The 18,018-nt window shown below is 44.5% G+C and overlaps 1 protein-coding gene across 1 annotated transcript; it reads right to left on the reverse strand.

The window, feature by feature from the left end:
* Positions 1–279: 279 nt before the first annotated feature.
* MED21 (mediator complex subunit 21) lies at positions 280–15,821 on the reverse strand. The gene is made up of 4 exons (XM_075602833.1): positions 15,705–15,821; positions 9,909–10,023; positions 2,163–2,263; positions 280–904 (listed from the first exon to the last, which is right to left on the reverse strand). Exons 1-4 carry the CDS (start codon positions 15,744–15,746, stop codon positions 728–730), a joined length of 435 nt encoding a protein of 144 aa, XP_075458948.1. The 5' UTR covers positions 15,747–15,821; the 3' UTR covers positions 280–727.
* Between the last annotated feature and the right edge of the window lie 2,197 nt (positions 15,822–18,018).

The raw sequence follows: 18,018 nt of genomic DNA on the forward strand, positions 1-18,018 counted from the left end.
TTTCATGAAACCGCCGTTACATGTTCCCAGCCAGCTGCACACCGCGTGCTCCCATGGAGACGAACACATCTGCAGAAGGGGACGCGCTTGGAATATTATTGTCCTTGAACGTGACCTTTCCCAAAAATATTATTAGGCTTACACCCAAAAGTTAGAAACCCAATGGCAGGCATAAAGAATATCTCAGAGCAGTTGTGCTGCCGCGTGCTCGTGACCTTCCAGTCATTCCAATGTTATCATGAATTGACATTTCTCTGAACAATATAATCTGCTCACAGCTTCTTCCAAAGGAAATTAACTGAATTTAATAGCCGCTTCCTGACAAACATTTAACAATGTGTCAAATCAAAATATTGGATTCAACATCCCCCCAAAAGTTATTTTCCAAACAAAACACAGATTTAAAAAAAGAAAAAAATAGGAAGAAGAAAGGAACGATAGTGTTGCGCTTGAGTCACAGCGCTGATTCAGTGACGGAACGATGGCTTCCAGGCGGACATCTGCACAATGATGTTCATTCTATCCTGGATGCATCATTTTACAGCAGGGGGTGGCCAACTCCAGTCCTCAAGGGCCACCAACAGGTCAGGTTTTAAGGATATCCCTGCTTCAGCACAGGTGGCTCAGTGCTGAAGCAGGGCTATCCGTAAAATGTGACCTGTTAGTGGCTATTGAGGATTCGTGCTCCATAGTGTTCAGTTCTGAGGAGTAACGCTGCCCTCTGCTGCTAGGAGTCAGGTACAGGTTGGCTATGGACTCCACTCCGTGTCTTCAGCTGGGACTGAGCAATATCAGCCAGGGCAGTTTGTATCTTTTCCAGTAGCATGTCTCCTCGGTCTACCACTTCCTCCAGGCGTGCGGCAGCCTCATGGTTCTCCTCTTCTAACTGGTACAAGCTAGCAGCCTGCAAAACAAACGTGAACAATTAATCAAACACCAGTGGAGTATTTGTAGCACAGGGACACAAATACAACAGGCAAGTCTAAAGGCAATTAAGATATTTTAAATTCTAATGCAGCCGCCGGAGGCAGCAGCAAGGGGAAAGGAGACGGGCCCCAGGGGCCATGTACGTTTAACTTACACTACCTAAGGGCAGTGAAGGAATTAAGGGTACAATCCGTTAGTGGATAAAAATGTCTAAAGCTGCATTATTTATTTATATCAGTTATCCGTAGTAAAAAGAACTAGACCTCCCCCCCACTCCAAGTAAGCCCACTCTGTCTGACAGGGGACCAATGCAAATAGAGGCGAAAGAGACACACACAAAGCTGTAGCTGGAGAAAATAAAACCATGTTTATCAAATATTTTTTTTTTTTAAAAAGAAGACAAAAACAAACTAAGGGAGTTGTATACTCAAGAGGTAATCAGGGAAGCCAAAAACCAAGTGAGACATTGAGACTACAGACAATGCATGGTGGCTTTGAAGTCGTAGGCCATTGTTTCCAAACAGGGTTCAGGAGGGGTCTCCAAGGGGTTTGCCTAAAAACATATGTAATGGCGGCTCCCAGGCAGTATAGCGGGTTCCTGAGCCCGTACAGGGACTGCGCACTTAGAAAGGCCCCAAACGGCACCTTAGAATTGGAGATGTAGCAGCAAATTACAGCAGGAGCTTGCAAGTGTCGATCCCCACAATGCTTTCCACACACGACAAGGCGTTGTGACTTTGGAAGCTCCCATTGTAACAAGGGGCTGTTTGGGGCCTTATTAAGCATATGTCCCATACAAGCTCAGTCACTACACTGCCTGGGAACGGTCACACAGTATGGTTAGCAATAGTCTGAGGAACAGGTAATAACATTTATTAATTAGGGGTTCGTGGAAATAATATTTTCTAGCAGAGGGTGCTCAAAGTTAAAAACGTCAGGAACCGCTGCCATAGAACATAGGTTTTCAAGGCTGACAAACTAATAATCAAAAATACATATTTTCTTAAGGTTTCAAATAAAAATACTGATCTCTTGGTCCATTCACTGCTGCAATGATGATGAATCACAAACAGAAACATCACAATAAAAATGTGCGCTTTTCGGTTTTCTTATTTTTCCTATTTAGGAGTATGTCCAGACTGCCTATCAAAATAATATTTTATACCCAAATAACGTCACTTTGGCTACTACACATTAGCGGAGGGCCACCTCCAATAAGATAACAGAAAACCCACCTGTAAGGCTGCGGTTGATTCTTCACTAGGCAACGAATCAATCAAAACGTCGATGTCCTTTGCAGTTCGGGCAATGAGAGCGGCAAAAAGCTGAGCATACTCTACAAGTAAAATACACGCGATATCCACCAGTTACTCAGACTTCAGAGATTCTTATAGGAAGAAATTAAGAAAATCTCACATTATACATTAAACTATTTTAAAGCTTAAACTAAAAGCCGATGTTATTCTGCATTTCCCCACAATATCACATTAAAGCTAAAATATTATGTGGCGTTATTTAATGATGCAACTACACGATTCCTGTCATTTCATCGGCTAACCAGCTCTAGTGAACCCCTGCTTCCCGAGATAACTTACCACTGTACGGGGTGCCGGTACCAGCTCTGGCTGGGGTTCATGCACTGGTGGCTTCAAAACTCCCGGGTACTGTGGGCCAATAGGAAGCTGGGACGTCATCCGGTGCGGCTTCCTATTGGCTCACGTAACCAGGACCTTTAAACAAAAGAGAGAAACTAGCGGCCCCTACGGAGATAAGCATCTCTGGAAGCAGGTGGTCCCCGGAGCTGAAATTAATGAAGACTCCCTGCTTCAATGAGAGAGAGAGAGAGATAGAGAGATATATATTTATTTTAAATACATAGGTGGGTTGCTACTTTAACAGGATGAATTATTGAAGCACAAGTAAACACTTTACCCAGTATTCACTAGAACAGACTGCAAATCTTATCATACAAATTACAACAGAATGTTCTAATAAAAAGCAGTAGAGATATGAAACTATCCAAAATGCAGTCACATTTATTTCTCCCCCCCCCCCCCACCTCATCCTCCCCCATTCCAATTCCCAACAAAAATGTTTTTCCAAGTCTCAAAGGGCTAATAATGTCACAAAATAAGTCTTAGAATTGGCAATGTTACAAGCTTTCAGCAAAATATCGCCAGACAGTGAGCAAACATGTTATTTACCCTATTTATAGTCTTAGCAATAAGCGAGTTTAGCGATTAGAGAATTTTGCAAATTGGCATATTAAGTGACATTGCAACGCTTGGTGAATAGTTTATGAATTCTGACCACGTCGCTTTTTTGGGTGTCTGAAAAAAACAAAAAAAAAAACAAAAGGGGGCAAAACCGTGGGAGAGTTTCACACATCTCCAGTAAGCACAAACCTAACACAGAAAGGAGGTACAAATCAGGTCTATATAATAACCATCATGACAAAAAGAAAGAATGTACCTTTCGATATTTCATTTTCTTCAAGTCCTCTATGGCAGTCATTAAGGGGTTACTCCTCCAACCAGCTGAGGTAGGACAAGCACGTCCTAAAACCGCCCAATAAGGGGTGTCTCCCATCTCAGGTCAGTTATCTTCTGTCAAAGCCTTCAAGGAAAGCACAAAACGAATAATAACATCAGAAGACATAAGGGAGGGAAGTACCCAGCGATAGGACTTGAAGATATCGAAAGGTACATTTCTCTATTTCTTCTATGTCCTCTGTGGCAGTAATAATGGATTGTCCAAGATGACTTTGTAGGACTGTTGGGAGAGAATACTTCTTTGTTACAGTTGGAACAGCTGCTTGAAGCACCTACCTACCAATCCTCTGCAGATGACTGAACATCTAGTCGCTAATGTTTAGCCAATTTGCTCATTCTAACTGGAACCTGCCATAGCTCTGATAGAACGAGCCTTCAAACCTACAGGAGGAATTACTCCTGCTGTCTTATAGGCCTCAGTAATCGCGTCTTTGATCCACCTGGATACAGAGGCAACAGATGATGCTTAACCTGTCCTGGGTCCATCAAACAGCACAAATAAAATAGAGATTTTCCCAATACTATACATCCTTTGCACATATGTTAGAGCCTCAACTACATCTAGATTGTGCCACTGACGTTACCCATCACTAATGGGATTGGGACAGAATGAGGGAACCACAATGTCCTGATTCATATGGAAATCTGACAACTTTAGTATGAAAAGGTGGAATAGTCCTTAACACTATCTTATCCTGGTGTATCTGAAAGAATGGCTCGCGGCAAGATAAAGCCTGGAGCTCTCCAACCTACGTGCTGTCGTAATTGCGGTAAGGAAAATGTGAGTAATTTCATAGAAAGCTTGAAAACCGGTTCAAAAAGGTGGATGACATGAGCTGCTCCGGCACCAGATTTAAATCCCACAGAGCAACAGGACTGTGGGTTTAATTCTAGACACTGCTCTCATAAATCTAGCGATCGTAGGATCCAAGGCAATCTGATGATAGAATGTGCTTAATGCAGAAACTTGTACTTAGATGCTGGTTTCAAACCCTTTTGAAACGTGAAGTCACGTTTTCTGGAACGCATAAGAGTTGATATAACTTCTTTGGATAATCTCTGTGCTCTCAATGACATTCATTGAAGTTCCACAATGTCAAATTCAAAAATTGAGGAAACAAACCAGGCCTCGAGTGAAAATGCCGGAGAGGTTTGGAGAACTCACGGCCCCTGTAGTGACAAATTTGTTAAGTCTGCAAACTACATTCTTCTGAGCCAATACGGGGCTATTAGAAGAACTCGAGCTTGGTCTCGCTTGACCTTGTTCATCACCCGCTGTAGAAGAGATGAAAGTCCCAAGCGATTGAGAACCAGGGAGATTCCAGGCCACGGCTTTCAGGTTGTGCCATCTTTCCATGTACATTTCCACCTTCTTGTTGACTGCTGATGCTATGAGGTCTACCTGATTAACCGATCAAACAGCTCCTGGTTCAGCTCCAACTCTCCTTGGTGTATTGAAGATAGAAACACCTCCTTCAGGAGGCAAAGAAGTGATGCACAGCCGTCACAATGAAGACGCAGGAGGAGGCTAAACGGATCTTCTTCTGACGCGTTTCAGCCCATGAGGCCTTGTCTTTGACAAAGGCCTCATGGGCTGAAACGCGTCAGAAGAAGATCCGTCAGCACTACACTCGTCCAATAAAGTTTATTCAGTCACCAGTTTAGCCTCCTCCTGCGTCTTCATTGTGACGGCTGTGCATCACATCTTTGCCTCCTGAAGGAGGAGTTTCTATCTACTGCTACTGTGGTAGCACGCCGGGCTGCAGGAACTGCAGAGATCACGTACATCATCACCGCCGGTCAGGTGACCGCCCCTCGTGACGCCGCGCTGCCAGAGGGGTTGGCGGTTCATCACACAGCATACTGCACGGAGGATTTTCGCACACGGAGCAACACACCTCAAGGATACGTGAGTCTCTCTATCTCAACTTTATCTAGTGCCATCATGTGAGCCAGTTGTTGGGAGAGACTACTATATTCTATATACCATTTATTCATTTGAAGTGACCGTGTTTTAATTATCTGCTTGCAACTGCAGCTACTAGTTTTCTTCTAGAGCCCTGCGTGGGTTAAACTCTGTTTACCCGTTCTTGCATTGGTGTATTGAAGACCTGCTCCGAAAGTCGGCTTTGTAATTTCTGTCTCCTAAAATGTAAACCGCGGAGATGCACAGCATTGCTTTCCCCGACCAGTGCAGGATTCTGGAGGCTTCTTTGAGAACTCAGACTCCTTTTCAATTTATATATGCTAGTGCTGCAATGTTGTCAGACAGAATCCTTAATGGGGAATAGCTCAATATAGTCTGAAGAATTTCTCTGCAGTGGTCCGAGGTGAAATGTGGACATGGCAACTATGTACGTGATTGAGCCAAGACCCATCAGATGCACAAATTGTGCCTTTGATGGTTTTCTGAACAATCAGACCTACACGATAATCCTGTGAACCTTTGGGATAGGTAGTGACACCAGACCTTCTCATGTATTGAACATGACTCCTAGAAACTGAAGGACTTAAGCTGCCACAGTCCTACTGGTCTTTAGATTGATGATCCAACCATTGTCTTTCAGTATGTCGGACACTATACGGACATGATCTTTGGCAATCTGGTCTGACAGGACTTTGATCAGCCAATCATTCAAATATGGCACCACGAAAAAACATAAATTGTCTTAACAATGCCACTGCTATCATGACCTTCATGAAGGTTCTGGGTGCTGTAGCCCGTCCAAATGGAAGAGCCACATACTACTAGTGACGGTAGAGAAACAAGACTTCAGGAGCTGGCAGTGTGATTCTTTTATTGGAATATGGAAATAAGCATTGCAGAGAAACTCTCTCAGTATAGCCGGGCATCGGAATCCTAAGCTAAATTCCAGATTCCCATTGTTACTAAGAACAAGACTCCATTTGCATTGGTGGACCTAATCAAAACCTTGCAAAAAGGCAAGTCATTTCTCTGATATATGGGCAGTATGAAGAACAATGCAAACCTCTTATGATGGGGCGAGATTTTGTAAGGATCTATAGAAGCCAAATATGCTAATTCTCCATCACTGATATGACGGCCCTTAAAGATTCCATCTTGAAGTGGCGTATGTTAAGGAAGGTATTGACTTTCAGATTTAGGACCTTGAGACTGCCGCAACAGCTGCATCGCAGCGTTGGCCAGCAGATATTGAACTCCCTGATTTAAGGCTTGACTCTTTTCAGGATTGTTTAAGAGATGCCATTCTCTGAAATTAAAAACTGGTAACTTCAGGAACTCCAAGGAATATCCGTGAGCTATAATCCAGGAATCGGCGGTTGTCTGGGCCCAACGATCCAAAAATCCTGCTAGTCTGCCGCCGACAGGGGCTGTCCTCTGGACAGTTACCCAGTGACCTTCAGGGACTTTGCTTTTTGATGGTTATCTAGGGCGACAACAAACCCAGAGTGTTGGTGTGGAACCCAATTCTGATTATAGGATCTTGCCTCCTAGAAATCTCATCCTAGTGGTCTAACAAAGGAGGATGGAGAAACGCTTCTCTGCTGGGGCAGAAAGTGACCTTTTCCTCCAGTCATCTTAGAGATGATATTGTCTAATGGTTTCCCAAAGGAGGTATGAACCTGCAAAAGGCAACGAAACAAGCCTACTTTTAGACAAGGCATCTGCTGCCCCAAGGTTTAAGCCATAATACATTTAAGGCTATGGAATATGTAGACGACCTTGCCGCTAGTCGAATTATATCCATTGAGGCGTCATGTAAAAAGGATAAATCAAATCTTTGAGAATTTAAGCCTTTTAGCAACTTCCATCTTGCTATTCCCATCTTAATTCTAACTTCAAGATTGGACATCCAATTTGAGATACAGGCTTTAATGTCTCACCAATATCTGAATATTGCTTGTGCAAGACCCCTTCTATTCTATGGTCCATAGGATCCCTAAAAGATGATACATCCTCCAGGGATCACGCTGTATTTTTTACCAATTTGCAGATGGCCGCATCTACCTTTGGGGGGATTAGCCAATCCCTAGTATCCTCTTCTCTGAATCGGTATATTTTGGATTTTTTTTTTCAGTCATTGCCGATCTATCTATTTTGTCTTTACAATGTCCTTGATAGCACTGTGAACAGGGAAAGTTCTACTTGCCTTCCTTGAGCAAAGAAAAGCCTGATCCAGGACTCTCAGTTCCTCCCTGGTATCCTGAATATTTGTACTCATATTCTTGCTGAGTTTATCTATAGGCGCAATTATAAAAGGATACCACACCTGCTTGGGCTTGTTCCTCGTCAGATGAAGAATATGCCCCAAGTTCTGAAACTGATGCTTGCTCTGAGCAACCTATGAGACTTTCAGGCTGTAAAGTTTAGTGAAGTCTGTTACCTAGGTCCCTTTAAAATCCCTTGATGCTGCACTTTGTCAAAGAAATGCATAAACCATGTTTTTAAACTAGTCGAGGACAGCAATCAATTGTGCAGGATTTTCCTCACCCACCATTTTTTTAACACAACCAGTGCAACATTTCTTGGGGTAGGTAGCAGCTAGCTTAACATCGCAGTCTGCACAGAATCTAGACTTGGAAACAGCTATTCTGGGTTTAACAACCTGAGCATTTGAGAGGTTGGTCAGCTTTGAGGTCCCCTGAAACTGCAGAATGAGCTGACATGCTGCTACTCACTCCACTAGGGAACAGTACTCCCTTAAAGTGCCAATTTAAATAACTGGCATCCAGAAAGGGTTTCCGCCCTGGTATAGGACCTCGGCAGCAACGCGGCAGCTATAAAAATGTTAGTGACAAAACACATGCTGTCGGCGTCAACGTGGTGACATTATCTGCATCCGAACTCCCCGGGAGAACACCATGCAGCCCGTAGAGAGAGGAGATCCAGAGGAGGACACCTCAGCGCTGCGAGCAGGGTATGCAGCATACCATGGTGGCTAGAAAGCGGCCATTCCGGCAAGGTAGGGAAAGCAACTCCTGCTCCCAACAGGAAGGCATGAAAGCGGCCCAAGAGAAACTTTAAACAAAATTGTCCAAACGTTAAAATAGACCAGTAGGTCTAGGTAACCTGCCGACGTCCTTCCCTCAGCTAAGGTAGGACAAGAAGAACTGACCTGAAATGGAAGGCGCACCCTAATATGAGGCGGTTTTAGGAAGTGCTTGTCCTACTTCAGCTGGTTGGAGGAGTAAACCCATTATTATGACTGCCATAGAGGACGTAGAAAAAAAAACCTGTTTTCCCATTATTTTGTTTAATGGATGGAAACAGGGGGGTTCTTTGGACCCAAACCACACTATTTTCAGCCCTGGGAACCCCTCGGTACCAGAGATACGGTGAAGTTACTGGGTTTACATCTCCATCAGGTTGGAAACAAAACGATCACCTAAATCTCAGCCAATTGGAAGCAGCCACGTTATCAATTGTGGCTTCCTATTACACGCTATATAAAACCACCAAAGAAAACAAAAAGGTAACACTGGTATTACAGCGTTTCCATGGGCTTCAATGGCAAGGAGACAGAAAACAAGGGGAGCGCAAATCAATAATGAGTATGCAGAATAAAATCAAAAGGCAGACTGGTTAGCAGTGTTGCCAGATTTACCTCACACCTCAGTGATGCACACGGGTTAGAAACTAAACCTCCGTCAATGCACCTCCTGGGGTGTAAACCACACAGGGGTGGGTCAGTGAAACATCTATATAAAAAGAAACAATACAGTTACTCACACGGCCTTGTGTGAGTATAGGATCATCAAGGGTATCTTTTCCTGTTCATCTGGAATCATGAAGTCTCTGCTTGTCATCTGGTGTTTCTCAAGAGGTTCCGTTTCTAACCCTTGTGCATCACTGAGGTGCGAGGTAAGTCTGGCTACACTGTTAACCAGTCTGCCTTTTGATTTTATTCGGCATACTCCTTACTGATTCGCACTCCCCTTGTTTTCTGTCTCTATCTTTATTGGGGAACAAGGAAAAGTCCCCCAAAGGGTTTCAGAGCTGTGGACAGTGGACTCCAGCGGTGTATACCAGCATTGGGTTATACACAGGGGACCTCTAGCACGGTAATATAAGTGGGGATTTTTTTGCATTGTAGTCAGAGAGAGCGCCCTAATATTCTTTGCTTCAATGGCAGGGACCAAGCAAAACCCTAGAACAGATGTGCTCAACTCCAAAAGCGCCCCCCCAAAGGTCAGGTTTTCAGGTTATCCTTGCTTCAGTACAGGTGGCTCAATCATTCCCTGCTTCAGCACACGTGGCTCAGAGTCTCTTTGACAGACACTGTTTAGCCGCCACTGCTGAAGCCGAGAGCCTGAAAATCTGACCTAGGGGGGGCGGCTTGAGGACTGGAGTTGAGCACCCCTGCCGTAAAAAACTAGAATATGCCAACATAATGCTCCAGCTGGAGCAATAACCCTCCTTACATCTGTAGCCCACGGTCGGCTCACCTTCTGTGGGATTAGCAGGCTGGTCTTTGTTGATTGTCGTCTGTATGGTATTAAAGGAAGCCGGCGGTGCACACTGCTGGAGAACACCAATGGCATTGCAAAACTGATCGGCGAGCTGAACGCAAAACAGGAAAGATTGTTTCAGAGCAATAAAATAAAAAGACAAATATATATAAGTATTTATTTATTTTTGGGGTAATCCCATATCTGCAAATCCAGGAGATCTTAATCCTTAAATTCCAAACCCCTTATGGTCCGAAATGTGTGACCGACGATGAATAAAGAGAACCCCAAGCACAAGAGCAACCTCTATTCGCTTGCCAGGAATGACAACCACCACCCAAAAAAAACAGATTGAAAAAAATAAAAATAAAATTTGTTTCACGGAAATCAATGCTGATTATATGTAACTGTTTTAGTTTCACTGTGGAAGTAGGGGGCTACGTACATTTCCCCCCTTTTTTGATACCGGTGATCGTCCTCTCAAACGTCACCGTTACATCCTATTTTTCTTCTTTTTTATATTTGTGTGTACGTTTATACTTTAATCATGTACAACACATTTTTTATTAGTGGATATGATGCATCTGTAGTGGCTATTTTCTTTTTCGCTACTGTTTGGCCACAGAACTTTTACTTATTTTCTATTTAAATTAAATACAAATAAATCTAATTGACCCTACACTGAAGAAAAGGAAGAAAAAAAAAAGCCCACCAAACCAATTCATTCCTATGGGTGCAAATTTCCACATCTCCGTAAACTTAGTCACCCAAAAATATATATTTCCCTTCTCCCCTGTAAAAGGACCAATTTTCCACAAACATGTCTATGTACGATGAAGAGATCTCCATACTCCCAAATCAGTATTAATATAACAGTTGCTGTCTCATAGAATTCATTAGGTGTTTACTTACAATGAAGTCCGTACACTAGGATTAGAATTTGGGGGGGCAAAGGGGAGTAGTAAGGCTAGCGACTGACTTACAAATTCTAAATGTGTTTAACATTCGGGGGAGAGCAATTTTGACCATGTTCTCAGCAAGATCTCTACAATATTTATGCTCAACAAGCAGAAAAGGAGAGGCGCCCTTAAATAAATCCATTTTTTTCTACGTACAGAAAGTGTATGTATGTCTTTATTTATATAGTCAGTAGAGGAGGATATCTGGCACACGTGTCATCTGAGCAAAGTAAAATAGTCAACTGCCGGTGCTCACGAACAGAAGGGATGGTCTTGAAAAATCCCTGTGGGTAAACAAGATAAGAGAACAAAATCCAGGCACAAGGTCTTCTCTTTAGGAGATTTATAGGTGAAGCAAACCAACGTTTCGACTGATAGCTAGCTCCAAGCCCGTTTGCAGAGCTTGGTTGTTATGACTGACGCCGAGTTCGGCGTCTTGGTAACCATGCTAAGGGGCAGGCAGTTCCGGGTTAGCTGTAGCGTGCAGCCATCAGGTGGAGCGCCATGCGCATGCGTTGGGTTCACGTGTATGTGGACTTTGTGGCACACATGCGCGGACCTCCATCGCGACCATGATGTCATAGGCGGACCCGTTTCACGCCGTTTACCAGCTGCAACAACTCCCGATAGGTAAGCATAGGGAGGGAGATAGATATATATGCTCCTATACTGTATGACAGCCCTCACCTTGATAAAGACTGCGTTGCAGTCAAAATGTTGGTTTGCTTCACTGCTGTATAAATTTCCTAAAGAGAAGACCCTGTGCCTGGATTTTGTTCACTTATCTTTATTTATATAGCGTCATTAATGCACATAGCGCTTCACAGCAGTAATACACACAACAATCATATAAATAACAAATAATACAAATAACATAATTGGAATAAGTGCTTCAGACATAAAAGTAGCATTTAGGAAAAGGAGTCCCTGCTCCGAAGAGCTTACAATCTAATTGGTAGGTAGGAAGAACGTACAGAGACAGTAGGAGGACGTTCTGGTAAGTGCATCTGCAAGAGGCCAATCTTTATGCATCAGGTATATAGTATTACCCACGGAGCTACTCATATGCTTCGTTAAGCAGGTGTGTTTTAAGGTTGATCTTAAAGGTGGATAGAGAGGGTGCTAGTCAGGTATTGAGGGGAAGGGCATTCAGTGAGAAAGATTTAAGGAAGGGAGAGTGCTTTAGATACTAAGGGGGAAGAGAGCAAATATCCTTGAGCGGAACGCAAGAGTCGGGATGGTGTATAGCGAGAAATTAGGGCTGAGGTGTACGGAAGAGGCAGAAGAGTGTAAAGCTTTAAAAGTGAGGAGGAGAATTGAGTGTGAGATGCGGGATTTGATCGGAAGCCAGGAGAGGGATTTCATGAGGGGAGATGCTGAGACAGATCTCGGAAAGAGTAGAGTGATTCTGGCAGCAGCGTTTAGGATAGATTGTAGGGGAGACAGGTGAGGGGCAGGAAGGCCGGAAATCAGGAGGTTACAGTAATCAAGATGGGAGAGAATGAGGGCCTGAGTCAGAGTTTTAGCAGTCGAGCAACAGAGGAAAGGGCGTATCTTTGTGATATTGCAGAGGAAAAAGCGACAAGTTTTAGATAAGTTTTGAATGCGAGAGGAGAATGTGAGATGAGTTGAGTGTGACCCCTAGGCAGCGTGCTTGCGCTACTGGGTGTATGACAGAACTTCCAACAGTAATGTGGAAGGAGGTAGTAGGGCCAGGTTTGGAATGAAATACGAGGAGCTCTGTTTATGCCATGTTAAGTTTAAGTCAGCGGAGGGCCATCCAGGATGATATTGCAGAGAGACATTCAGAAACTTTGGTCTGTGCAGCAGGTGTAAGGTCAGGGGTTGAAAAGTAAATGTGTGTCGTCAGAATAGAGGTGATATTTGAACCCAAGAGATGTGATTAGGTCACCTAGAGAAAATGTGCACAGAGAAAAGAGGAGAGGTCCTAGGACTGAACCCTGGGGTACCCGCACAGAGAGATCGATAGAGGAGGAAGAGGTGTTAACAGAAGAGATGCTGAAAGTACAATGGGAGAGGTAAGAGGAAAGGGTAGAGCTTTGTTACGAATACCAAGAGTATAGAGAATGTGAAGGAGAAGAGGGTGGTCCACGGTGTCAAATGCTGCAGAGAGGTCGAGTAATATGAGCAGTGTGTAATGACCTCTGTCTTTGGCAGCATGGAGGTCATCAGTTATTTTAGTGAGGGCTGTTTCCGTGGAGTGAGCAGAGCGGAAGTCAGATTGTAGAGGATCTAGGAGAGAATGTGTTGAGAAAATGGAGCAAGCGAGAGAATACAAGACGTTTCAAGGATTTTAGAGGTAAAAGGCAGGAGGGAGACAGGTAGATAGTTAGAAAGACATGTAGGGTCACGCGTGTAAGCATTCGTTTGTCAGTCAAGGTACTCGTGGCGATTAAAAGATGGCCGTATTATCATAATACATCAACCTGAGCTCTTGGTGGCCCTTGAGGACTGGAGTTGCCCACCCGTGTGCTACATAGTTTATTTGTAAAGCACCAACATATTCCACAGTACTCTGAACCTCCTACAATCACACCCTGCAACTGTGCCTATTTATGTCCTGCAGAATTAGGTGCATTGATTAGATCGATTCTGACATACGCTAATGCTCTATTATTAGTTGAAGCTCAGAATCTTTGGCTAAAAACAGCAGCTTTAAAGACGCAATTTTTTTACACTGGATTGAAGCAGGGGGTCTCAGGACCCCTATTCATTTCAGCTCCGGGAACCCCCTGCTTCCTGAGATAGACCTCCGAAGGGATTGCTGGTATACGTCTGCTTTTTAAAGCTCTCGCATTACGTGGGCCAATAGGACTTACGTCACTGCACAACCTGACCAATTTTGCACATAACAATAGGAACCGCTGCAGTTCCTCTACTTGTGTCGGATGAAAGAACAACCAACCAATGCCTAACCTACGCAGCTTCCCACACACAAAACATTTGGTTTAACCCTTTTGGTGCCGTTTGACGTAGTTAATGCACTGTGTGGTCTGTCTCTCTGGGGACCCAATGCCGTAGCACAGGGGTGCGCAAACTTCTTGAGCTACGCCCCCCTGCCCGGGAGCCGCAGCATTCCACCCCCCCCCCCCTCCAATGACTCGGCGTCAAATAACGTTGCGGGTCATGTGACATCACCCCACCGCGTCATTTGACGTGCGTTGCCATGGCGACGCGTGGCCTAAGACCCAGCTAGCAGCAGGTAAGCGAGTTAGAGGTCTCACGCCTACCCCAGCATTTAATTTAAATGCCGTGGGGAAGGCAACGGGGCCTCTAACAGCCCGCGCTCCCCCTATAAATTCTCCCGCCCCCCCAGTTTGCACACCGCTGCCGTAGCACACGGGTGGGCAACTCCAGTCCACAAGGGCCGCCAACAGCTCAGGTTGAGGATATCCCTGCTTCAGCACAGGTGGCTCAGTCAAAGACTGTACCACTGATCAGCCACCTGTGCTGAAACAGGGATATCGTGAAAACCTGACCTGATGGTGGTCCTTGAGGACTGGAGTTCCCCACCCATAACGTAGCACCTACGTCGTATTCCCTTTGCTTGCTTTTTAGGGCAGACGGTGTTCCGCGCCAGCACGATCTGACAGGAAAGAGAACTCTTCCGTTCAACCATCAGTGACGCCACGGTCATGTGACGGCGAAGCGGTGGAGGCTATGGAACTCTGGTCATGCAGCCTGTCCAGCTCTCAAGGGGTTAATAGATGTAACTGGTCTTACAGAACCCAGAACGTGGTATGGGCGCTAAGGAAGGGGCACGTCATCACTGCAAGACCCAGGGACCCCAAACCTCCACCCACCTGTGCCCCTTAGGTTGGGTATCTTTGCCTGTGCTTGCACTGAGCCCTGATACAGACACAGCAGGAGAGAGGGCAGGGTGTATTAACCCAGGAAGGGGGGGTGGGGGGGCAGAGTGTATTAACCCAGGAAGGGGGGGTGGGGGGGGGGTAGAGTGTATTAACCCAGGAAGGGGGGGTGGGGGGGTAGAGTGTATTAACCCAGGAAGGGGGGGGTGGGGGGGTAGAGTGTATTAACCCAGGAAGGGGGGGGTGGGGGGGTAGAGTGTATTAACCCAGGAAGGGGGGGGTGGGGGGGTAGAGTGTATTAACCCAGGAAGGGGGGGGTGGGGGGGATAGAGTGTATTAACCCAGGAAGGGGGGGGTGGGGGGGATAGAGTGTATTAACCCAGGAAGGGGGGGGGGGGTGGGGGGGTAGAGTGTATTAACCCAGGAAGGGGGGGGGTGGGGGGGTAGAGTGTATTAACCCAGGAAGGGGGGGGTGGGAGGGGGGGGTAGAGTGTATTAACCCAGGAAGGGGGGGGTGGGAGGGTAGAGTGTATTAACCCAGGAAGGGGGGGGGGGGTGGGGGGTAGAGTGTATTAACCCAGGAAGGGGGGGGTGGGGGGGCAGAGTGTATTAACCCAGGAAGGGGGGGGGTGGGGGGCAGAGTGTATTAACCCGGGAAGGGGGGGGGTAGGGGGCAGAGTGTATTAACCCGGGAAGGGGGGGGTGGGGGGCAGAGTGTATTAACCCGGGACGGGGGGTGGGGGGCAGAGTGTATTAACCCGGGACGGGGGTGGGGGGCAGAGTGTATTAACCCGGGACGGGGGGTGGGGGGCAGAGTGTATTAACCCGGGCCTGGGGGTGGGGGGCAGAGTGTATTAACCCGGGACGGGGGGTGGGGGGCAGAGTGTATTAACCCGGGACGGGGGGTGGGGGGCAGAGTGTATTAACCCGGGAAGGGGGGGGCAGGGTGTATTGCCCGGGGGGGGCAGGGTGTATTGCCCGGGGAGGGAGGGGAGAGCGCTCACCGAATTTAGCGCATCCTGCAGCTGCGTCAGCCTGTCTGCCATCTTTGTGCCGGGAAGACGATGCCCCAGCGCACGCGCGCACAAGCGCGCACGCCTATTGGACAGCGGGCTGTGCAGGCGGGACCTTCCCATCCTGCGGTGAAGGGAGGGGGAGAGCCCGTATTCCGCGCCTGCGCAGTACCTGAGAAGACGTCCCCCCCCTCTCTTCAATAAATTTCGGATCGCTCAAGTCTTTTTCCGCTTTCATGTGACGTAATGCCCTACACTCTCTGTGCTTGTGACGTCATAACAACAAAACTCCCATTATTACATGTGTAATAAAATCTTTTATTGTTATAAAAATACAAGGAAAACAATAAACAGAAATTACTCTAATACATTATAGTTTAGGATTTTACACAGCTGCCCTAGTAATACGCGTGTGGAATAAACTAACATTATATACCAGGGGTACGCAAACTGGGGGGCGCCAGATTTTTCTGGGGGGACATGGGCGGTTGCAGAGGCCCCGCTCTCTTCCCCAAGGCATTTAAATGAATGCGGGAAGTCGCGTGAGGCCTCTGCAAAGCTCCACTTACCTTAATTCTGCCGGCTGTGTGACGCCATCATGGCGTGACGTCACATGACCCTCGCACGCCGGAAAGCAATGTTGGGGGTGGGGGGCCCAAGCCCCTGGGAGATCAGGCAGGGGGGGGCAGCGCTAATAGTTTGCAAACCCCTGTTCTATAGTGTACAAAAGTAACATTCTATAGTGTACAAAAGTAACATTCTATAGTGTACAAAAGTAACATTCTATAGTGTACAAAAGTAACATTCTATAGTGTACAAAACTAACATTCTACAGTGTACAAAACAAACATTCTATAGTGTACAAAACAAACATTCTATAGTGTACAAAACTAACATTCTATAGTGTACAAAACTAACATTCTACAGTGTACAAAACTAACATTCTATAGTGTACAAAAGTAACATTCTATAGTGTACAAAACTAACATTCTACAGTGTACAAAACAAACATTCTATAGTGTACAAAACAAACATTCTATAGTGTACAAAACTAACATTCTACAGTGTACAAAACTAACATTCTATAGTGTACAAAACTAACATTCTACAGTGTACAAAACTAACATTCTACAGTGTACAAAACTAACATTCTACAGTGTACAAAAGTAACATTCTATAGTGTACAAAAGTAACATTCTATAGTGTACAAAAGTAACATTCTATAGTGTACAAAAGTAACATTCTATAGTGTACAAAAGTAACATTCTATAGTGTACAAAACTAACATTCTACAGTGTACAAAACTAACATTCTACAGTGTACAAAACTAACATTCTACAGTGTACAAAACTAACATTCTACAGTGTACAAAAGTAACATTCTACAGTGTACAAAAGTAACATTCTATAGTGTACAAAAGTAACATTCTATAGTGTACAAAAGTAACATTCTATAGTGTACAAAAGTAACATTCTATAGTGTACAAAACTAACATTCTACAGTGTGCAAAACAAACATTCTATAGTGTGCAAAACTAACATTCTATAGTGTGCAAAACTAACATTCTATAGTGTGCAAAACTAACATTCTACAGTGTACAAAACTAACATTCTACAGTGTACAAAACTAACATTCTACAGTGTACAAAACTAACATTCTACAGTGTACAAAAGTAACATTCTATAGTGTACAAAAGTAACATTCTATAGTGTACAAAAGTAACATTCTATAGTGTACAAAAGTAACATTCTATAGTGTACAAAAGTAACATTCTATAGTGTACAAAAGTAACATTCTATAGTGTACAAAAGTAACATTCTATAGTGTACAAAAGTAACATTCTACAGTGTACAAAAGTAACATTCTACAGTGTACAAAAGTAACATTCTATAGTGTACAAAAGTAACATTCTATAGTGTACAAAAGTAACATTCTATAGTGTACAAAAGTAACATTCTATAGTGTACAAAAGTAACATTCTATAGTGTACAAAACTAACATTCTACAGTGTGCAAAACAAACATTCTATAGTGTGCAAAACTAACATTCTATAGTGTGCAAAACTAACATTCTATAGTGTACAAAACTAACATTCTACAGTGTACAAAACTAACATTCTATAGTGTACAAAACTAACATTCTACAGTGTACAAAAGTAACATTCTATAGTGTACAAAAGTAACATTCTATAGTGTACAAAACTAACATTCTATAGTGTACAAAACTAACATTCTATAGTGTACAAAACTAACATTCTACAGTGTACAAAACTAACATTCTATAGTGTACAAAACTAACATTCTAT

The sequence above is a fragment of the Ascaphus truei genome, chromosome 5, assembly GCF_040206685.1.
Source record: "Ascaphus truei isolate aAscTru1 chromosome 5, aAscTru1.hap1, whole genome shotgun sequence".
In the NCBI taxonomy this organism is placed as follows: Eukaryota; Metazoa; Chordata; class Amphibia; order Anura; family Ascaphidae; genus Ascaphus; species Ascaphus truei.